This window comes from Eufriesea mexicana, unplaced genomic scaffold, assembly GCF_001483705.2.
Source record: "Eufriesea mexicana isolate 0111107269 unplaced genomic scaffold, ASM148370v2 scaffold13974, whole genome shotgun sequence".
Classification (NCBI taxonomy): domain Eukaryota; kingdom Metazoa; phylum Arthropoda; class Insecta; order Hymenoptera; family Apidae; genus Eufriesea; species Eufriesea mexicana.
The window spans coordinates 23,117-43,773 of NW_016921454.1; the positions used below are offsets into that span (position 1 = coordinate 23,117).

At 28.0% G+C, this 20,657-nt stretch overlaps 4 protein-coding genes across 5 annotated transcripts; 2 read left to right on the top strand and 2 right to left on the bottom strand.

The window, feature by feature from the left end:
- Positions 1-625: 625 nt before the first annotated feature.
- LOC108553925 (hyaluronan-mediated motility receptor) lies at positions 626-4,919 on the top strand. The gene is made up of 10 exons (XM_017909019.1): positions 626-836; positions 1,595-1,764; positions 1,891-2,178; positions 2,245-2,469; positions 2,542-3,018; positions 3,085-3,267; positions 3,355-3,555; positions 3,858-3,964; positions 4,044-4,197; positions 4,734-4,919. The coding sequence occupies exons 1-10, from the start codon at positions 791-793 to the stop codon at positions 4,917-4,919; spliced, it is 2,037 nt and encodes a 678-aa protein (XP_017764508.1). The 5' UTR covers positions 626-790.
- Positions 4,920-6,207: 1,288 nt separating this feature from the next.
- Positions 6,208-16,432, top strand: Ostgamma (oligosaccharide transferase gamma subunit). Of its 2 annotated transcripts, XM_017909013.1 has the most exons (9): positions 6,208-6,276; positions 6,509-6,594; positions 14,634-14,812; positions 14,884-15,001; positions 15,078-15,218; positions 15,291-15,431; positions 15,496-15,646; positions 15,981-16,146; positions 16,356-16,432. In XM_017909013.1, exons 2-9 carry the CDS (start codon positions 6,580-6,582, stop codon positions 16,369-16,371), a joined length of 927 nt encoding a protein of 308 aa, XP_017764502.1. In that variant the 5' UTR covers positions 6,208-6,276; positions 6,509-6,579; the 3' UTR covers positions 16,372-16,432. The 2 variants fall into 2 exon arrangements, with proteins under 2 accessions (XP_017764502.1, XP_017764501.1); XM_017909012.1 differs by lacking the exons at positions 6,208-6,276; positions 6,509-6,594 and adding an exon at positions 14,250-14,394.
- Positions 16,433-16,809: 377 nt separating this feature from the next.
- On the bottom strand, positions 16,810-18,147 carry LOC108553922 (polyprenol reductase). Its single transcript, XM_017909017.1, has 5 exons — positions 17,836-18,147; positions 17,610-17,758; positions 17,358-17,546; positions 16,979-17,274; positions 16,810-16,902 (listed from the first exon to the last, which is right to left on the bottom strand). Exons 1-5 carry the CDS (start codon positions 18,015-18,017, stop codon positions 16,810-16,812), a joined length of 909 nt encoding a protein of 302 aa, XP_017764506.1. The 5' UTR covers positions 18,018-18,147.
- Positions 18,148-18,440: 293 nt separating this feature from the next.
- Positions 18,441-20,263, bottom strand: LOC108553913 (TNF-receptor-associated factor 6). The gene is made up of 6 exons (XM_017909001.1): positions 20,214-20,263; positions 20,069-20,128; positions 19,750-19,880; positions 19,334-19,643; positions 19,111-19,259; positions 18,441-19,038 (listed from the first exon to the last, which is right to left on the bottom strand). The coding sequence occupies exons 2-6, from the start codon at positions 20,123-20,125 to the stop codon at positions 18,441-18,443; spliced, it is 1,245 nt and encodes a 414-aa protein (XP_017764490.1). The 5' UTR covers positions 20,126-20,128; positions 20,214-20,263.
- Positions 20,264-20,657: the final 394 nt, after the last annotated feature.

Consider the following 20,657-nt stretch of genomic DNA (forward strand, 5'->3'; position numbering starts at 1 on the left):
GATATAATTTAAACATAAAATAAGACCGAATAATATAATGCATATTTTACAATCCCCTGTAAATGGTTTTATAAACTAATATGTAGTAAGTGCTTTCTTATCACGAACACGTTACAGTTGAGCAGACAACATATGAAGCTTATTGGTTTATTAAATACAAAACGTAGTATTTGACGCAAAAATGTTTCGATTTGAATATTTCCAACAAATTTAAAAATAATGAATAAATGTTTCAAAAATCTTATTATATATGCTCTTCAAATATTTTTCTAAACAAAATTAATTTCTTTAATATATGAATTGTATAACCTTTTAATATTAAATATTTTGCATATTATATTTTTAACATCTATAAGTCCGTACCGAGGAGTCTTTTAATTTTTCCATGTACGAAGTCGTAATATAAAATTTTAATGAAATACTTATGTTTCTTTTAAATATATCCAATATTATATTTGTTAATTATAATATTTTATAGGTCCACTATATTTTCTAAAACATAAATTTTTAACTTTAAACATATAATGACAGAAGTTTTTAGTACGTTCCTGATTCGTAGTAGAGATATAGCTGTTACCAGATTGGTTGATTGTGCAACATGTACGTTGATTCGTCATTCGTCTATTGTACAATTCGTGTAACCGTCATTTCAAATCAGAGAAAACGGTGAAATAGTGAGCACGAAAAAGTATTTGGCACTGACCAGGAAGTGGAGTAATAATTATTCCTTCGCAGACAAAGAGTGAAGTTCAAGGAACGTAGACGTGTAATATATTGAAAACGTAAGAAAATGTCATTTTCCAAAGCGCGGATACAACGATTTAACGAATGTGAGAGTAAGTAAATGTATTATTTTATTTCTATCTTTTCTTAGTATGTGTATGATATATATATATTATCTTGCGTAAACATGTACTGTACTTTTAACAAATTAGTAATTTGTTTATTTTAAAATCTTTTTGAAGTTAATGATTAAATATAGGTTCTATACACAATATTTGGCGGGAAGTAAATTAATGATGTAGAACATATAAAAATTGATACGAAATACTTTTTATATATATCTATAGACGCATGCATAATATTTATATTTTTCTTAGTTATATAATATTTATTATTATTTATTTTCTTGGAATTATGATAATTGACAAATATTGTTATTAATATAAGTTGATTATAAAATAAATTAATATAAAAAATTGGATTGTATTTCACGTTGAATAGATACAGATTATTGCAGGCTGTACCTGGTATTTCAATGTCCTCAGACAAACAAGCTTTTGCATCAAAAAATTTGCTCTCATTATGATAGTAAACTATTTTCACCTGAAATAGGAATCCTTTTTGCTATTTTTACATGTATTATTAGCTCTTTTACTTTTTCGAATGTTCAATATACTATTAATCTAATGGAATGAACATTTTTTCAAATATTTGAAGAATAAAATGAATTTGATCCTTAAGCAATTGCCAGAATAATTAAAACCTATCTATGTTCAACATGTTATTTATATAGAAAATAGGAAAGAAACAGAAAAAGAACATGTTTTCTCTTGTCCTTCAATTTCTATTTCAAGAAGGAAAATTATTACAGATGATGTACCTCCACCAGGGTCTTATGATCCAAAGATTGACAGTAAAGTGAAAGGTTTTGCTATTGAAAAATCAGAGAGATTCCATGATAACAAAAGCACTGGAAGTGCTGAGTGCAATTTATCAGTATGCACTAAAAACACAAATAATGTAGTAGCCAGTTTTAGAACGGTAAGAAATCAAGACCAGTTTAAAAAAAAGATTACATATTAAAACTTATTCCTGGTAAATAAAGTACCAAACTGATTGATGATGTTTGTAGAGGATATTTTAATTTGAAAAACAACTCATTTATAGCCACAATTACCACGAAAACATAATGGGGAACAAATTCAGAGATCCAGCCAGAAGGTAAAACCTCGCGCGCTTATTTCTGCCAACGACCAAAAATTAAAATACAATTCAGAGCATCAACTCGCAGACCTTCAAGTAGAATGTTCTAATAAAGACAAAACAATACAAGAGTTGGAAAGACATGTTGAGGACTTGAAACAAGAAGTGCGAAAGTTAGAATTGGAACTCGATGAATTACAAAACAAGCAAGCGAAAGTGGAAGAGCAACACAGAAAGGATATAGAAACAATGGTTGTGAAATATTTTTCACAATGATTTTATTTTCAGCAAATTTTTATTTATAATTGTACTTTATAGACCAAATTGCAACAAGAAGTTTTACATGGCTACGATGAAAGGCATCAAACCGAAGTAAAGCATCTTCGTTGCCAGTTATCGGAAGTATCAGAAGAGAAAGAACGCGAAATCGAAGCAAGGAAAATTATGGAAGGCGATCTTAGGAACCGTATTGCAGATTTCTCAAAAAGAATAGTTGGCTTAGAATCTGAATTGGCCGAAAAAAAATACGCAAATACACAGAAGGTAAATATAGTCTGAGAATTATTACTGAAAAATATTAAAAGTTCAGATCATTAAAAAATTTGTTGTGTACAGGTTCAAACTCTTGAAGCACAAATCGAAGAATTAACAACAAAATTAGAAACGATAACAGTGAGCCATAAACATGAAATTAATTTATTGGAGCAAGAAAAAACCAAACTCAATTCATACATTAGTGATTTAACCGATGAAAGCGATCAATTGGAGCTGAAGTTACAACAACGACAGAACGTCATTTTTGAACTACAAGCGCAATTATCTACTCTTCAGTGTGAATTAGATGAATTAAAAGCGGAATATGGAAAGCTTGTCGAAAATTCTTCGAAGCAAATGGACAGTGTTAAATATAAATATCAAGAAGATATTGATAAATTAAAAATCAATTTTGAAGAAGAGAACATAATTCTCGTAAATGAAAATCAATTGGAACGATCGCGTAGATTAGAAATTGAAGCTAAAGTAAAAGATGCTGAAGGGCAAAATAAATTCCTCGAAGAAGAATTAGTAGAAGTTCAAGAACTTTATAATAATGTAAATATAAAAAATCATAGTTATAACAGTAAAAGGAAAATTTATATCATTTTTTATTTGATATAGGTTCGTAATTGTTTACGCCAGGCGCAACAAGAACTAGAGGAATCTGATAAAAAACATAATCTTGTATTGAAAAAACACAAAGAGGACTTACATAATATAATGAAACTTCATGATGAAGAAACATGTAAATTGAAACAGCAATTGGAAAATGAAAGATTGTATTATGTGAAAGAGATAGAAAATGTACATAAATTTTTTCATTTTTTCATACATATTTTAATTTTAAATGTAATAAGTGATTTTTCGTTATACTTTATTATGTGTTTGTAGTTGATGATAGCAAAGCATAAAGAGATAGCTGAAATTAAGGAAGCAGCTATTAAACAGATTGATGAAGAAACGAAGCGAGTTAAGCAACATGCTGATAAAATAATAGAGAATGCAGAGACAGTTACTAGAGAAACATTAGCAGCTTGTCGTAACGAATGCGAAGAAAGAGTAAAAAGAGTGATTGCTGATAACGATGCAAAAGTAAGAGGATCTTATGTGTGTAAAATTACGAACATGACCGACTGAGTGCTTTTCACTAATGTTTCAATACAAAATTCTTGTTTTATCAAGGAAAAGGTACTACACTGAAAAAATTTTTATATGTGGGTGCTATTTGTTTTTCGAAATTTCTTCAAATTTTTTACTTTGTAGTTTCAGTGATGTTTCTTTTCTTTTTGGTTTAAACATATAGACATATATAAAATAGTACAAAATTTGTATTGTTATACTTAAGTGCACACATAATAGATACACATATTTATGCGGATATGATATTCATACAGGAAAATTCTAAATTACTTGAAGAGGAACGAAACAAATGGAAAAGTTTGGAAAAAGCAATTATGGAGAAACTTGAGGAAGAAAAAGTCCGTCGAGAAGCAGTTGAAGGGTGAGTTGTGTCATTCTGTGAGAGTAGATTATTAATTTTATGCCACAATAACATAGTAATTGGAATTCTACCCATTTAGAGAAATGAAAACGCTCTCTAAATATAATCAGCAACTCTTAAAAGATTATCAAGAGATTCATGAGAAATATGCTGAGGTAGTTGGTCATCATAATCACCGACAAAGAATTAAGCATGTGTCTCAGCTGAAAGATAAAATCAGTCAACTTGAACAGGTGTGCTTCGTTATCTATTTTGAATTCGTCATTATTTTATATTTGATGTGGTATTTTTTTAATAACATTTTCTTTGTAATATTATTAATGTTTTTAATATTTAATACTCAGTTTTTCAATTATTTAATGTTTTGTATGTGTGTATTGCATGTTAATTAATTATGTTGATTTTATTCGTCTTTGTTTTATTATCAATAAATATGTACTCATGGTTATAGTGTGCAAAATTTGTGTTATTTTTACTTTGCACGAAATATATACTTGTTTATCTTTTGCATGGATTCAGATCCGTAGTTGTAAATTATTTGTTTTCATGATTGCTTTGCATGAGTATTAATGAATACATATATGTCTTATTGAAAGAACTAAATATATACAAATAGATTCTTTCTATTTTTCAAGTAGAGTTATTTAATTTTATGTTCATCTATCCAGTTACTAACGTGAGCTTTTTTCAGGTTTAGATGTTACTGTATGATGGATGATATGTTGGTTGTTTATAAAATAAACCTGATGAAACGTAATATGTTTTTCAGGACTTACATGCCAAGATGAGGACGATAGAACAACAACAAAAAATAATCGAAAAGCTGAAAACAGAAGAAAAATGTTCGTATAGTAAAGGGAAGGAGAACATCATAGGAATACCAAAGAACACTCACACGACTCCCGTTTCTACTCCTCATAAACTACTAACGCCATTACGAAATCGGAATGAATAATCGTAGTATAGTTATGTCGTTTGTTTATGATTATCATAAACTAGTGTTAATAGTAATTGTTATATTAGTAATTGTCATACAATCATTCATACTGTAATTTATATAAATATGTATTTTGGTAATGGTTCTTCTATTAGGTATAAACTTATGAGTCATTATGTGGTTAACTATTTTGCTAGAATACATATTTACAATTTTAAGATTACCAAACTTAGCAAACTTAATATCAAATTTAATATTTTATATGAAGTAAAATGTATTTGTTAAGTTAATTTAGAAGTCTGTTATAATGATATTTAGTTCTAATGTTTATGTATTTAAACAATATTGACTGCTTTAACGTACATTCCGTTCATAAGATCGATATTAAAAGGAAATGAATTTGGTTTATTTGACGGATCTGTTTATATTTAACAGTTTAATATGTTTAATATTATAGGAAAACAGATTTTATAATATATCTTTGTGATTTATAAATATTTCCCAATTTTTGCAATATTTTATTAAGTTTTATATATAAATGAATTTTGTCGCATACTTTTCTGTGTATGACTTAATATACTATTGGATTTATGGAAAACATTTATAAAACAAAAGACGCTTGGTTTCCTATATTTAGTTTTAATGTAAAATTATGGTGTTCAATTGTCGAATATTTGACATGGGTTTTCCTCATGCACTACTCCTAGATTATTAGGGAAACGACTTGTGATTTCCATGATAGGTAATCGTAAACGATTATATGAAAATAGTTACTCTTTTTCTGTATTAATTGATTTCATTTATAATGTGAACGGGTGTGAAAGGGAATCACAGATAGTTGACACCTCGTATACTCAGAATAATAAAAGATATATTTGTGTATTTTCTTAATATTTTAATTCCTTCAAAGTAAATAAAAATCATTTATACATATTTCAGTGTTGTTTTATAATGTGTTGTGTGGTAATTTATTAAAATAGTGATTTAAATTTCTTTTTATGTTCATTTTTACTGTATATATTTGCTCAATAAATGAATACATTTTTACAAATAAATTACATCAACATCAAAAAAGCAAATGTGAATTTTATAAAGTTTAAACGAAGTGATTTGCTATGCGTGATAGTTCTTTACGAAATTCAAATTTTCGTCCTGTCGCGGGCTTTGTAAAGCTAAGCCTCTCGGCCAATCCGCTGACAGTGAGATAGCGTCATGACACGGCGGATCATTCTACTGTTGAAAGTGGCAATTGTTGGATGTGTTATCTAATTTCAGGTATGTATCTTATCGCGTATATTATATGTATATTTATATGTCGCGTCAAACTTCCATTTCTATCGTTTTATCCTTTATATGGCAGTATTATTTTAGTCCGGTTAGTATATGCTTATTTAATAACTTTTTGTATGTCATTCGTACATAATCCGATAATTTTTCGAGCTTTCCGATGTTTCATTCTTCAGTTTGATCATTGTCGTTACCAATAGCTTTCACAACGGAAATATCGGCTTTTTGAATGAAATTCAAATATGATTATTCTTCCATTTAAATATAATTCTTGATAGTTTTATAGATTTGTGCTAAATGTATAATTTTCGTTTGTGCAGATTATTAGTTGATTGTAAGGATCACGTGGAACATATTGGATGCGTCAAAGAACATATTGGAGAACGAAGTAATGGACACTATGATGGTTTGTTTTCGAATCTACTAACTTTTCGTGAAGATCTGGTAATGTTAAATTTAAAGTAAATTTAGTATTTTTATTTATTTAGAAATCGAATTCACATTTTACAGTATTTCAGTCGCAAATATTTTGCAACTTCGTCATAATTTAGCTTTCAGCAATAATTTTTATTATTTTTACGAAAAAATAGCAATTACAGACGCATTTAATTTTCAAACGCAAATTTGAAAAGTGTTACTGTGTATTATCATCCCACAGTACGCATGCGCAGTCAAAATGCGCAGACCAACAGCGCAATCTGATCGCGTAGATATTTTAAATTCAGTTATATCACATTTACATCGTTTTTAATTGTTTGACAAGTTCAAGAAATTTTGTATAATAATTATGATTTATTTCTGTTATACCTGATTATTTCAAATAGGTTTTCTATTTCCTATTTTTATCAACAAAACAAGTAATGATCCGTTATAACTTCAGAAATACAGCAGTACGTTCTTTAACATATGTTTAGCAGGGAGAATAACTCCATACCATTTCTCACTCCCCACTAATGCTCTTCTTTCAGGAATATTCGTGTGGCCGCGCGCGGTGCCACGCTCAGAGTCAGTGTGTTTTTACGTATCGAATTTTTTAAGAACCCAATAACTCTTGCTAAATACAATTACAATAGCCAAATGCGAATTTAGAGTCAGTATTTGTTCACCGATTGAAATTTAAACGGACATGTTAATAATCTTTTATTTTTCTCTTTATTCATACCTGCTTTTTTTTAAAATATTCGTTACCGGTGTTAGAGTCAACCCGGTCCTAAAAAGAATCCATGGGTGCTTCATAGGTGAAGATTGTATGTACGTAAGTATCTTTGGATCTTGTAATTTCATTAATTTCAGTCTTTTCATTCGTCTTAAGTATTATTAATTACGAATTGTAAAGAATAAAAATGTCAAGAGTCTGATGGGTTTCGAAATATTGTATTAATCATTTTTCGATTAAAGTCTACATTTTCAGGACAATAAACATGCTTAGTATTGCTGTACGAACGAAATATCATTTTCTTTTCTTTAACTTTCTAATTATCGATGATTCTATTTTTTATGTCAATGAAAGTGTGCAATTTTAATACGTGAATGGTAGAAAAATAATGTCTCACGTAATTTTCTCTTTTTCTTCTAGGTTTAGATTCCTATGTCGATTTTTTCTTTAAATCCCTTTTGCTGTGTATTTTCAAAGTTTGAACATTTTTCAAACATGCAGCAAAAGTGAAATTTATTTGAATATTAATATATTTTTCTCAAAAAGTGGGTGAACGGGACGTGGTTAGGGTGGGTCTCCACTCGCAGCACCTCCACGTGGTGATACCTGCGCAATCGGTATTATTTGATATATAATTCCTCGTTGTATCACTATAATTATATCATATACAGCTAATAGCCATGATACAAATATGAATTATATATCAAGTAATATGAGCTAATAGGCTGCGATCTTGCTGTCGTAGATTATCACGTATTGGGTTAGAGGAAAGTGATCGGTTAGAATTCCTCTTGTATTTATATTATATATACATAATTTTCATACGTAGATCAATTAAAATAGCGATCATCGAAGTTTATACTATTTATCTAGTATAAGTTATGTGCCTATTTACATCTATTTTTAAAAAATTGTGAAATTCTTGAGGTAATATACTTTTTCATGGCATCCACAAATATATATTTTGACTTCCTGTCAACATTGAAGATCATCCTAATATTGTTTCTCGATGGTTTCTTCGTCAGAAAAGCCTATAGAATACGCTACTGTAGAGGAAATTCGTGTCAGATAATGAACTTTTTGTAAAAATGCAAGAATATACGTAGAAAGTACGCTCGGAGGCTTATTTTTAAACTTTGACAACCAATTATAGTTATTCAGAGGCACAAATATCATAATTATAAATACGGACATTAGTAAATTTGGAATACTTTCACTTAACTTTTAAGACAACAATGAACCTCCTAACATTCTTACTTTTTATATAATATTCCAATTTAGCTAAAAATTATGCGTGTTTAGAAAAACTGACAATTTTCAAAAACTGAGAGCGATAGAACAATTTTGATTACGGATTTGTTTTCAGGAAAGTAAACTCTACAAGAATTACTCAGTGGATATTATAAATTAAAGAAAAAGTTAATATTTATCGGACAGGGTAATCGGTCCTTTAAAACGGCTTAATTAGTTGGTAACGTATAAATTGCCAATTTTCGATTATAGAAAAATATATATAGTTGCTATAAATAGTTGCCAATATTTTCAAATCTGCCTATATAGATTCATACTCTATATCGCAAAAGGAAAATACAGTTAATATAGCAAGCATACATCATTGATGACTTCAAGATTTTTTGATTGATGCTCTAATAATTTATTAAGTTCTTCTATTGCTATTTCACGTTCTTTCAATTGTTCATTAAGTTTGCTATTAAGCAATTCTACCCGAGAAATTTCGATTTCCTGAGCATCGTTTCTCTCCTCCAGTTTAAGTAGCATGGTTTGTGCTTCAGCAAGATGCTTAACCATTTCGTGAAGTTGATTTTTCATCTAGTGTTTTCAATTAAATATTAATTTGTTTTACTTGTTAAATAATTATTCTTATTATATTTAAACAATTATTTAATGACTTGTATCCTTACCTCAATATTTTGAGCGGTTTTTGCATCACTTTCCGCCTGTAGTTTTTGAACTTCTCTTGTTGCTATTTTTCTTAAATCATCGATTTTAGCTTCGAATATAACTTTTAGTGTTTCCACTTCACTCAAAGTTTCAGCTTCGAATTGATCAACCAATCCTTTTTTAGCATCTAATTGTTCCATCAAAACATGCACCTGTTCATGTACCATTTGAGAGTTGTCTCGCATGATACTCAATAAGTCACGATGTTCGTTGATACAATCTTCGCCACGTTTTAATTCATGCTGTAATCTTTCCACTTCAGCATTGCTTTGCGCTAAACGTTTAGTTAAAGCAGCGACTGATGCTTGATTTTCGGCCATTATAACTTCGAATCTAAATAACGGTTTAAAAAATTATGTACATATACTAAATGTTTGAGTCGAAATAAGGTTGTATTTCGAAAATATCAAGGTCCTCGAAAATTTTCGGGTCTTCAAAATTGTTCGCGTGTTCTACAATTTCTAAAATGTTCTGGAAAATTTTTAAACCCTCAAAAATTTCAAGAATCTAAATCTTAATTTTGGTTTAGTTATATATTGTATATGTGTAGATATTATTATTTCTACAAAGAATTTTATAGTACCTCTTCCTTCTAGCCACCATTTCCGCCGCCTCTGCTCGAATTTGATCTTTCAAGGCTCGAAGTTCTTCTTTTTTTTCTGCTAATTCAGTTTCAGCTCGATCTAATTCCATTTGTAAACTTTGTCCAAAACTTTCCTAAATTTATGGAACCAATTATTCTAAAGGATTACTTGTAATTGAATACATGTACAAATATAAAATAAACTGTTATATTAAGAAGGAATATTACATATACTCTGGATTACATTATAAAAGTTACCTGCGTCTCTGCTGAACTCTTTAATGTTTCAAGGGCCAAGGAAAGTCTCGTAATTTCATCATCCTTCTGTGCTAGTTTTTCGTCCAATACCGTAATCATTGTCTCTCTCATCATAGCGTTCACCTACATTAATAACATCATTTTACAAATTATGCATAAATACTCTTGTAAAAGAATATAAAATACTCAAAAAACATCACAGAAATTGCAATATAGAAAATTTTAAGGAATTTCAGAAAAGAAATAGCGTCTACATATAAAAATTCTTGAAGTGTAGTACGTTTTCCCTAATAAAGCAAATAAAGATTTCAATGGAACATTAGAAAAGATTATTCAGTCAGTGATGTTTTTCATTTTACCCACACGTGATCCGCTTACTTTTGCGTCGCTATCAGCGATCACTCTTTTTACTCTTTCCTCGCATTCAATACGACAAGCTGCTAATGTTTCTCTAGTAACTGCCTCTGCATTTTCTACTATTTTATCAGCATGTTGCTTAATTCGCTTCGTTTCTTCATCAATCTTTTTAATCGCTGCTTCCTTAATTTCAGCTATCTCTTTATGCTTTGCTATCATCAGCTACAAAAATATAACAAAGTATAACAAAAATGTATCATTTATTACACTTAAAATTAAAATATATATGAAAAAAATGAAACACTTTATGTACATTTTCTACTTCTTTCACATAATTCACTCTTTCATTTTCCAATTGCTGTTTCAATTCATATGTTTCTTCATCATGAAGTTTCATTATATTATGTAAGTCCTCTTTGTGTTTTTTCAAAACAAGATTATGTTTTTTATCAGATTCCTCTAGTTCTTGTTGCGCCTGGCGTAAACAATTACGAACCTATATAAAATAAAAAATGAGATAAATTTTCCTTTTATTGTTATAACTATGATTTTTTATATTTACATTATTATAAAGTTCTTGAACTTCTACTAATTCTTCTTCGAGGAATTTATTTTGCCCTTCAGCATCTTTTACTTTAGCTTCAATTTCTAATCTACGCGATCGTTCCAATTGATTTTCATTTACGAGAATTATTTTCTCTTCTTCAAAATTGATTTTTAATTTATCAATATCTTCTTGATATTTATATTTAACACTGTCCATTTGCTTCGAAGAATTTTCGACGAGATTTTCATATTCCGCTTTTAGTTCATCTAATTCACACTGAAGAGTAGATAATTGCGCTTGTAGTTCAAAAATGACGTTCTGTCGTTGTTGTAACTTCAGCTCCAATTGATCGCTTTCATCGGTTAAATCACTAATGTATGAATTGAGTTTGGTTTTTTCTTGCTCCAATAAATTAATTTCATGTTTATGGCTCACTGTTATCGTTTCTAATTTTGTTGTTAATTCTTCGATTTGTAGATGCTTTACTTCGGTTTGATGCCTTTCATCGTAGCCATGTAGAACTTCTTGTTGCAATTTGGCCTATACAGTACAATTATAAATAAAGAATTTGCTGGAAAATAAAATCACCGCGAAAAATATTTCACAACCATTGTTTCTATATCCTTTCTGTGTTGCTCCTCCACTTCCGCTTGTTTCTTTTGTAATTCTTTGAGTTCCAATTCTAACTTTCGCACTTCTTGTTTTAAATCCTCAACATGTTTTTCCAACTCTTGTATTGTTTTGTCTTTATTAGAACATTCTACTTGAAGGTCTGCGAGTTGATGCTCTGAATTGTATTTTAATTTTTGGTCGTTGGCAGAATTAAGCGCGCGAGGTTTTACCTTTTGGCTAGATCTCTGAATTTGATTCCGATTTTGTTTTCGTGGTAATTGTGGCTAAAAATACGTTGTTTTTCAAATTAAAATATTTCCTACAAACATCATCACTTTTTTTGATCCTTGAGTTATCAGAAGAGATTTGTAATATATAATTTTTTTTTAATTGATCTCGATTTCTTACCGTTCTAAAACTGACTACTACATTATTTGTGTTTTTAGTGCATACTGATAAATTGCACTCAGCACTTCCAACGCTTTTGTTGTCATGAAATCTCTCTCTTTTTTCAATAACAAAACCTTTCACTTTACTGTTAATCTTCGGATCGTACGACCCTGGTGGAGGTACGTCATCTGTAATAATTGTCCTTCTTGAAATAGAAATTGGGGAACAAGAGAAAACATGTTATATTTCTGTTTCTTTTTCCGTATAAATAACATGATAAACATTGATAGGTGTTAATTATTTGGTCAGTTGCTTAAGAATCAATTTCATTTTACTCTTCGAATATTTGAGAAAAATGTTCGTTCCATTAGATTAATAATATATCGAATATTCGAAAAAATAAGAGAGTTAGTAATACATGTAAAAATTGCGAAGAGGATTCCAATTTCAGAAAGAGTTAGTTTACAATCGAAATGAGAGCAAATGAAAGACAGCTGTTTCTAAATGCAGAGACTTGTTTCTATGGGGACATTGAATTACCAGGTGTACCCTGTAACGTCCAGACCTTTCATAGTTCCGTAACGAAATCGACCCTATATCGTACCATCCATCGTGTACCCCTCTTCCTCTCATGCTAACACGTAATATTTAAAAATTAAATGACTTTATTTATATTTTCTTTAAATTGAATGTAGTAGTATCAACAATTTTTTCAAATATCACGAAAATCAAAGTCTGTATGATAATTATTGTTCTAATAAAAATTCTTCAGAATTTCGTCTTCTATAACATATTTCAAAATCATTTAGATGGCTATGTATTCTACAGTTTAAAGTACATTGTTTTCAAGTTTCCCTGATCTTGTATATTTCTTATTACTGCAAAAATACAACATTTTTATAAAAAAAAAAATGCAGGAAGAAATAAATAGGTGTAGAGCACAGTCACTAAAATAAATTTTTATCCAAGACAACATTTTTATTATTGTGAAATAAAAAGTGACATTAACATAAATTCACATTTCGATACATAGTTAAAACAACACGAAGTATTTAACAAATTGACAACTACCTATCAAATAAAAAGTTAACAATCTATATCTATTCGACGTGAAATACAATAAAATTATGTATATTAGCTTATTTTATAATTAACTTAAATTAATAATATTATTTGTTAATTACCGTAATTCTAAAAAAATGAACAGTAACAAAGATTATACGACAACTAAGAAAAATATAAATATTATGCATGTGTCTATAGGTATAAATAAACAACATTTCGCATTAATATTTATATGTTCGATGTCATTAATTTACTTCGCGCCAAATATTGTGTATAAAGTCTAACATACCATTAACTTTCAAAAGATTTTAAAATAAACAAATTATTAATTTGTTAAAAATACAATAAACATGTTTACACAATATAGTACATATGTATATCGTATACATACTAAAAGATAGGAATAAAATAATATATTTACTTACTTTCACATTCGTTAAATCGTTGTATCCGCGCTTTGGAAAATGACATTTTCAAACGTCTTTAATGTATTACACGTCTGCCTCTCTTGAACTTTAATCTTTGTCTGCAAGGGAAATATTACTACCCCACTTCTTAGTCAGTGCCAAATACTTTTTCATGCTCACTCTTTCACCGTTTTCTCCGATTTGAAACGACGGTTATACAAATTGAACAATAGGCGAATGACGAATCAACGTGTACATATTGCACAACCAACCAATCAGATAACAGCTATATCTCTACTACGATTCAGGGACGTACCAATAACGTGTATTATTAAAGTTAAAAATTTATGTTTTAAAAAAAAAGCGAACCCATAAAATATTATAATTACTAAACATAATATTGAATATATTTAAAAGAAACATAAGTATTTCATTAAAATTTTATATTACGACTACGTACATGGAAAAATTAAAAAACTTTTCGGCACGGACCTGTAGATGTTAAAAACATAATATGCAAAATATTTAATACTAAAAGGTTATATAATCTATGTATTAAATAAATTAATTTTGTTTAGAAAAACATTTGAAGAGCACAAATAATAAGATTTTCAAAATATTTATTCATTATTGTAAAATTTGTTGGAAATATTCAAATTGAAACATTTTTGCGTCAAATGCCACGTTGTATTGAATAGACCAATAAGCTTCCTACGTTATCTGCTCAACTGTAACGTGTTCGTGATAAGAAAGCAGTTACAACATATTAGTTTATAATACTATTTACAATGGATTGTAAAATATGTATTATATTATTCGGTCTTATTTTAAGTTTAAATTATGTCTGCTGCCAATATAGAATGAAAAATGTGAATATTTAATTTATTTTCTGTTACTGTCATAGATATTGAAATGTTAAATCAATTGTCCAATTTGTTTTATTCATACTGTCTCAAAAATTATTAATAAAGCAATCACAATAAACATTATTGTTAGTGCATTTGAACAGTTTTACACAATATTTAAAATTTTAACGTAACGAAAATTTATTTAACCTAAATTTCAATTTGCTTACTTTTAATGTAATGTAAATAAAATAATGTTTCAGACTCAAAGTTCCTCATTATCAGATCGTGTGCAACAGTTAACAGAACTGGCTCTTACAAGACCTGTAATTAAATTCAATGGTGCAAAATTTAAAGAATATATTAAGACTACTCCAAGAAATTATTCTGTTGTCGTAATGTTTACTGCTATGGCACCCCAAAGACAGTGTCAAATTTGCAGGTAAATTTTAAGTCATTTTTTCATTTTATTACTTGTAATGTTAATTACTCTTCTTATTTTTATTGTATCAGGCATGCAAATGATGAATTTGTGATAGTAGCAAACTCATTCAGATATTTACAATCTCATTCAAAGAAATTATTCTTTGCATCTGTAGATTTTGATGAAGGATCAGATGTATTTCAAATAGTATGTAAAATATCATACGTTATAATATATACATATATATATATTATCACATTATATTGTATTAAATTTATAATAGATGCGATTAAATACTGCACCAGTATACATGCATTTTCCACCGAAAGGCAAACCAAAGCCTGCAGATACTATGGATATTCAAAGAGTAGGATTTGCAGCAGAAGCAATTGCAAAGTGGATCTCTGAACGTACTGATATTCAGGTAGTTATCTACATACATGCATGAATGTTTAATAATTAAAAATTGTAATAATATGCTTAAACCATATTACAGATCAGAGTATTCAGACCACCAAACTATTCTGGTACAATTGTAATAATAATGTTACTAGTACTCATTGGAGGATTTTTATATCTGAGACGTAATAATTTGGATTTCATTTATAATAAAACAATTTGGGGACTTAGTGCATTGGTAAAAATCATAATTATAAAAATACTTAATCATATTACTCCTTATAACAATCTTTTTTAAACAGTTCTTCACGCTTACAATGATATCTGGACAAATGTGGAACCATATCAGAGGTCCACCATATACACATAGTACATCTAGCGGAAATGTAGTTTATATACATACTTCATCTCAAGGCCAATTTATTTTAGAAACATATATTGTTATGGTTTTAAGTATCCTTTTTATTAAAGTATATAAATAATAATTTGCAAAAGGTACAAAGCTAGTTGCATAGCGGTTAAGTAGGTTTACATTATTGTTATTTTTGTAGTTCATCCAATTAATACAGGAATCAGTATCTTTGTTAAATTATTAAACGTATTTTTTATTATTGAAAAATTATATATTAATCACAGAACTATATTAGATTTTATATCGACATATTTTTATTTTTTGTTTCGAAAAACGAAGTCTGTTTGTTACCATAGAACTTTTATAACTTTATTATATCCATTTTGCAATCCATATATAAATTGTTGATGAGTTTTCTTAATAAAATTAAATTAGATGGAGCAGTGGTATTAGGTATGATTTTAATGACCGAAGCCGCGTCACGAAAGGGTGATGTGAAGAAGCGACGAATATTTGCAGCAATAGGTGCTGGATTGGTTGCTATTTTCTTTAGCTTGCTATTGTCAATATTTAGGAACAAAGCACAGGGTTATCCATATAGGTATAATAGTTTTTAAAATTTATATTTTATTTTTAAGTAATAAAATGTTATCTTCATTTTGGAGTATGTTAACATATTTATAAAGATATTAGTCTTCAAAATATATACATTTAATATATTTAGGTAAATATATTAACATACTCCACTTATATTCTTATGAACATAACTATTATTTCGTATCCCAGGGAGGAATAACTGGTTTGTTTCAGCTTACTATTCAAGTAAAAGGATTAATATAGGACATCATTATTTGTATATATTACAAAGAAAACTTTCAACATACCTGTCAAGATAAAAAATTTAGGCTATGTATGGTAAAGAAATATTTTAGTTCCAATTACTGTTAAAGTGTTGTATTTTAATCACAATTGAAATTTGTTTGTATGTACTGTAAAATAAATTAATATTTAAAGTTACATATTTTTTAACATAATTTGTTTAAAATGTTATAAAAATATGTATATTATTATAAAAACAGTAAACATTTTTTTGTTACAGTTAAGTTATTACAATCAGATGTGCAAGTTACACAATGTCTATTTATACAATTTTTATAATTATAATTATTTCAGATTATAATTAATTCTTAAATGTTTTATAGAAATAACTAAGATTTTTATAACAATAGTGTATAATATCGAGAATCTTGTAATATTTAAATACTTAAAAAATATAAGGAAGTAGAATTTTTCGAGATTTTGGATAATTTTTGAATGTTTGTATATACCACTTATGAGTGAATACAGCAGTGCATGTCTAAAATAAAAGAAGTGAGTTATTACTCTGATATAATTTATATTTTAAGAGTGTTACATAATTATTATATTTATACCTGATTAATTAGAACCCAAATTGTAATATAATGATAGGTAGAACTTTGCCATAAGATTATAGAGAGTGTTACATAAATAATCATCTCTGTGATTTGTAATGCACCTGATATATATTCAAAAAGACCACCATATGGTATTTTATAGACTGTGGAATTAATCTTTCCATCTTTGTTTTGTCGTAAATTACTAAGAATAAAATTTGTTTTGAGTTGAATATATGATGATAGTACAAAAACAATTGCACATATTAAATGAAGATATGTTATTCTTTTCCAAGAAAAATTTCCTTCTGAGCCTATACAGAAAGTTTATAATTAGAGAAGAAACTGAATTCAATTAATTAAAAAATATTAGTGTAATATTTAAGAGTACAAATACCTTCAATAAAACCATCAGATTCACCTATAATAGACACTAAGGCCCCTATGTAATGACAAAATCCAATGATATAATGTGAAATATTCATCATCTTATCACTAAAGATATTTACAAAATGTGTTTCATACAATCGTTTCCAGCAATGTAGAGTTAAAAGTAAAGTTGCTACAAATGTACTTTCTGGTGATACTAAAAACAATTATTAAATGAATAATTTCAGTATAAAGATCTTAGTAGCTTTTGAGTATTTACCTAATGGTTGTCTAAATGATCCCAAACACAGATTTAATATCCATATAATATTTTTTGTAATATTATCTTTCCATAAATATTTACAAAGAACTATGTAAAATACATAACTTGAAGTTGGTGCAGCAAATATATAAAAATGTTTAAACCATCTAAAATAAATTATAATTTTTTTAAAATATCCTAATATTAATGATATATTAATAATATAGATACTAATATTACTCACTTTTTAGGTACTTCTACTTTTGCAACTATTCGTTGATAATCATTGATAGAAAATTTACCGTAACGGTATGTACGAGTTATTAAAATAGGTAGATAGGGTTCCATATAATTGAGCAGTAGTCCAACTACCCCCGTGAATGCGGAAGAAAAGATAAATATAATACGTATAATATTTATCTGCATTTTATATTAATTCGTACTGACGTCGTAAATAAAGAACTGCTGGTATTTCGAAACTTCTGTTACAATTTATCTGTATCACGAAACGGTAATACTGTTCCACTTTCACACAAGATCAGACTACTGTAACAATTAAAACACACACATTGCATGTAACTAAAATATACTTTTATGAATTCTTGAAATCTTAAGATAGAGTATTTAAAAAATAATACATGTATTTATAATAAAGGAATTTTATTTGAATTCTAAATACTTATAATATCAAAACTTGAAATAGATTTTTATCACATTATATAGGACGGATATGAGATTTTTAGATAACATATATAATGTTTAAGTATTATTTAAAATGGAAAATTATACCTATAAAAGTTATATGTTATATGAATTTTAAAATAAACTAATACCATTAATATTTATAAATTATATTAGTGTTCTAAATTTATCATAAACTCGAACTTCTATCCTGAAAATTAAACAGTCATTTTGTAAAAACTCTGGCAACTCTCGTATTCGTACGAATTCTGTATAACCAAAGCTACGTTTATTCAATTCGCATACTGGTTTTTTAAATGCTTCAAGATCGGGTCTCGACGAAGTTATTTCTCGTATATCTTTCTCCCAGTTTTGTGGATGAACCAAAATGAAATACATGGTTCCATTAAATGGCCAATCCAGACCATCATCATTTTCTGATTTCATTATATGTAGAAGTAAGGATAGGAATTCAGGATCTTTAGAAGATACATTAATTCTAGCACAGATTTTGTAACCATTAGGACTAGTATAAAAACCAGGACTATAAAACATTTTTAATGAATCACTCATCATGGTTTCAAGTTTTTCATGAAAAGAATGTAATCTCCAAATATAAACTCCATTGCAACTACGCAAAAACATTTCCTCTTGATTAAATCTTAAAGATGTTTGCAAAGTTGTAAGTTGAGTTTTTTGATTAGAAACAGTAATAGATAATTCTCTATTTTGTTGTTCTAGCACCACTACCCTTTCATACAGATTTCTACAAAGGAATGTACAATTTAATTACATAAAAATATATAATAAGATTTATAAGACTTTACTTAAAATTTACTTTAATAATTGTTGCCATTCTAATGGTGGTTCATTTTTTTCCACAGAAGTTGTATTTTTTGGTGGAGGATCCCACAATTTAGATTCTGTAGCTATTGCACTAGCATTATTTTGCAATACAGATAATTGTGGTAATATCTTTAGAACCATCTATGAAGTAAATGAAACATAATTTTGTGTATATTATAATTAAATATAATTATAGCAAATAAAAATAAACTAACAGTCAAATGAATATTTATGTTCTTTTCTAAATGTACATGCAAATCTTCTTCAGTGAAAAATGTTTCTATGCAACCAACATTTTTAAAAGAACAATATATATTTTGTGAATCTGGAAGACTTCTTTTATATATACATTGATTTATATGTGCTTCCATATCCACTGGGGACAATTTAACCTTGCAGCCAAATTGTTGATACTGACAGGGTGTACGTTGTTGTGATATCTCTCTGCTTGTATATAAATCTCTGAATAAATCACTTTCAGATTTTAAAGGTTTACTATCAACTGGACAACAAGCACCTTTCCCTCTATAAAATAAAAATTGAGTTTATAGATGTAAATTATGTACACAATCTTATATATATACATAATATATACATATTTGTTAATTTAACATCATAAAATATAACTTACTGAAGCCAAGTGTATATACATTGCGAACAGAACTTATGACCACAAGATGTTAAAACTGGATCGCGTAGCCAAGTTAAACAAATAGGACACTCAAATCTGGGCTCAAGGTATTCTTTCATACCATCGCCACACTGCATGTAATAGATGAATTACCGATATAAATGAAAAATAATAGGTGTGTTAATACGAAAAAGTGAAGCAAAGCTTTTGGAAGTATATTGGGAAATAAATGCAATATAAAAAAATTAGTTATTATGATAAAAATGAAATGGGTACACTATCACTAATATTTATCAATCTAGATTTAATAAATACGTACGACAATATTTTCTTCAGCTACTTTAATGCAATTTGTAGGATTATCTGACTTGGCCATTATCTGCAAGGATTTGCAATTTTATATGTATATCTGGTATATAATGTGATACAATTTCAGCAAAGTAAAAATATGGAATGAAAATTACATTTTTGTGAAAATACAAAATATGTTTAACATTATTGATGCTTAAATTGTAGAAGCAATATAACTTATTTGTAGTTATGAATAGCGAAGTTATTTAAAAACAGTTGCACTACACACTAATTTTTACATACACATATTGTAAACATAAATATAACATAAAACTATAAAAATATCTATAATTATTAAGAAAGAAGAAACTTATTTGTTTTCTTATTTTAACATAATTTTTTAAAATGGTATTCAAAAATTCATAGAATGAAGATTTGGGTATGGATATTTTAATTTACCTGTTCATAAAGAATTAGATTTAGGTTAAATGTAACAACATAGCACGACAGACGCGACTACGATTGTGGTTGTACATAGTGACTACACGATAGTGTAAATAATGCTAATAATAAGATATAAAAGGTGCAAATTTTCTATTAAAGGTAATGATGCACAA

Bases quoted from the DNA above. Each gene is read 5' to 3' on its own strand.
- LOC108553913 (XM_017909001.1), bottom strand. From the start codon at position 20,125: ATGGCCAAGTCAGATAATCCTACAAATTGCATTAAAGTAGCTGAAGAA. The intron at 19,644-19,749 runs GTAAGTTATATT...TTTATTTTATAG, and splicing joins TGTATATACACTTGGCTTCA to AGGGAAAGGTGCTTGTTGTC. The intron at 19,260-19,333 runs GTTAGTTTATTT...TTTACTTCATAG, and splicing joins ACATAAATATTCATTTGACT to ATGGTTCTAAAGATATTACC.
- LOC108553922 (XM_017909017.1), bottom strand. From the start codon at position 18,017: ATGCAGATAAATATTATACGTATTATATTTATCTTTTCTTCCGCATTC. The intron at 17,547-17,609 runs GTAAATACTCAA...AATTGTTTTTAG, and splicing joins ATCATTTAGACAACCATTAG to TATCACCAGAAAGTACATTT. The intron at 17,275-17,357 runs GTATTTGTACTC...CTTTCTGTATAG, and splicing joins ATCTGATGGTTTTATTGAAG to GCTCAGAAGGAAATTTTTCT.
- Ostgamma (XM_017909012.1), top strand. From the start codon at position 14,314: ATGGATTGTAAAATATGTATTATATTATTCGGTCTTATTTTAAGTTTA. The intron at 15,432-15,495 runs GTAAAAATCATA...TTTTTTAAACAG, and splicing joins TTTGGGGACTTAGTGCATTG to TTCTTCACGCTTACAATGAT. The intron at 15,647-15,980 runs GTATCCTTTTTA...AAATTAAATTAG, and splicing joins ATATATTGTTATGGTTTTAA to ATGGAGCAGTGGTATTAGGT.
- LOC108553925 (XM_017909019.1), top strand. From the start codon at position 791: ATGTCATTTTCCAAAGCGCGGATACAACGATTTAACGAATGTGAGA. The intron at 2,470-2,541 runs GTAAATATAGTC...TGTTGTGTACAG, and splicing joins AATACGCAAATACACAGAAG to GTTCAAACTCTTGAAGCACA. The intron at 3,268-3,354 runs GTACATAAATTT...ATGTGTTTGTAG, and splicing joins ATGTGAAAGAGATAGAAAAT to TTGATGATAGCAAAGCATAA.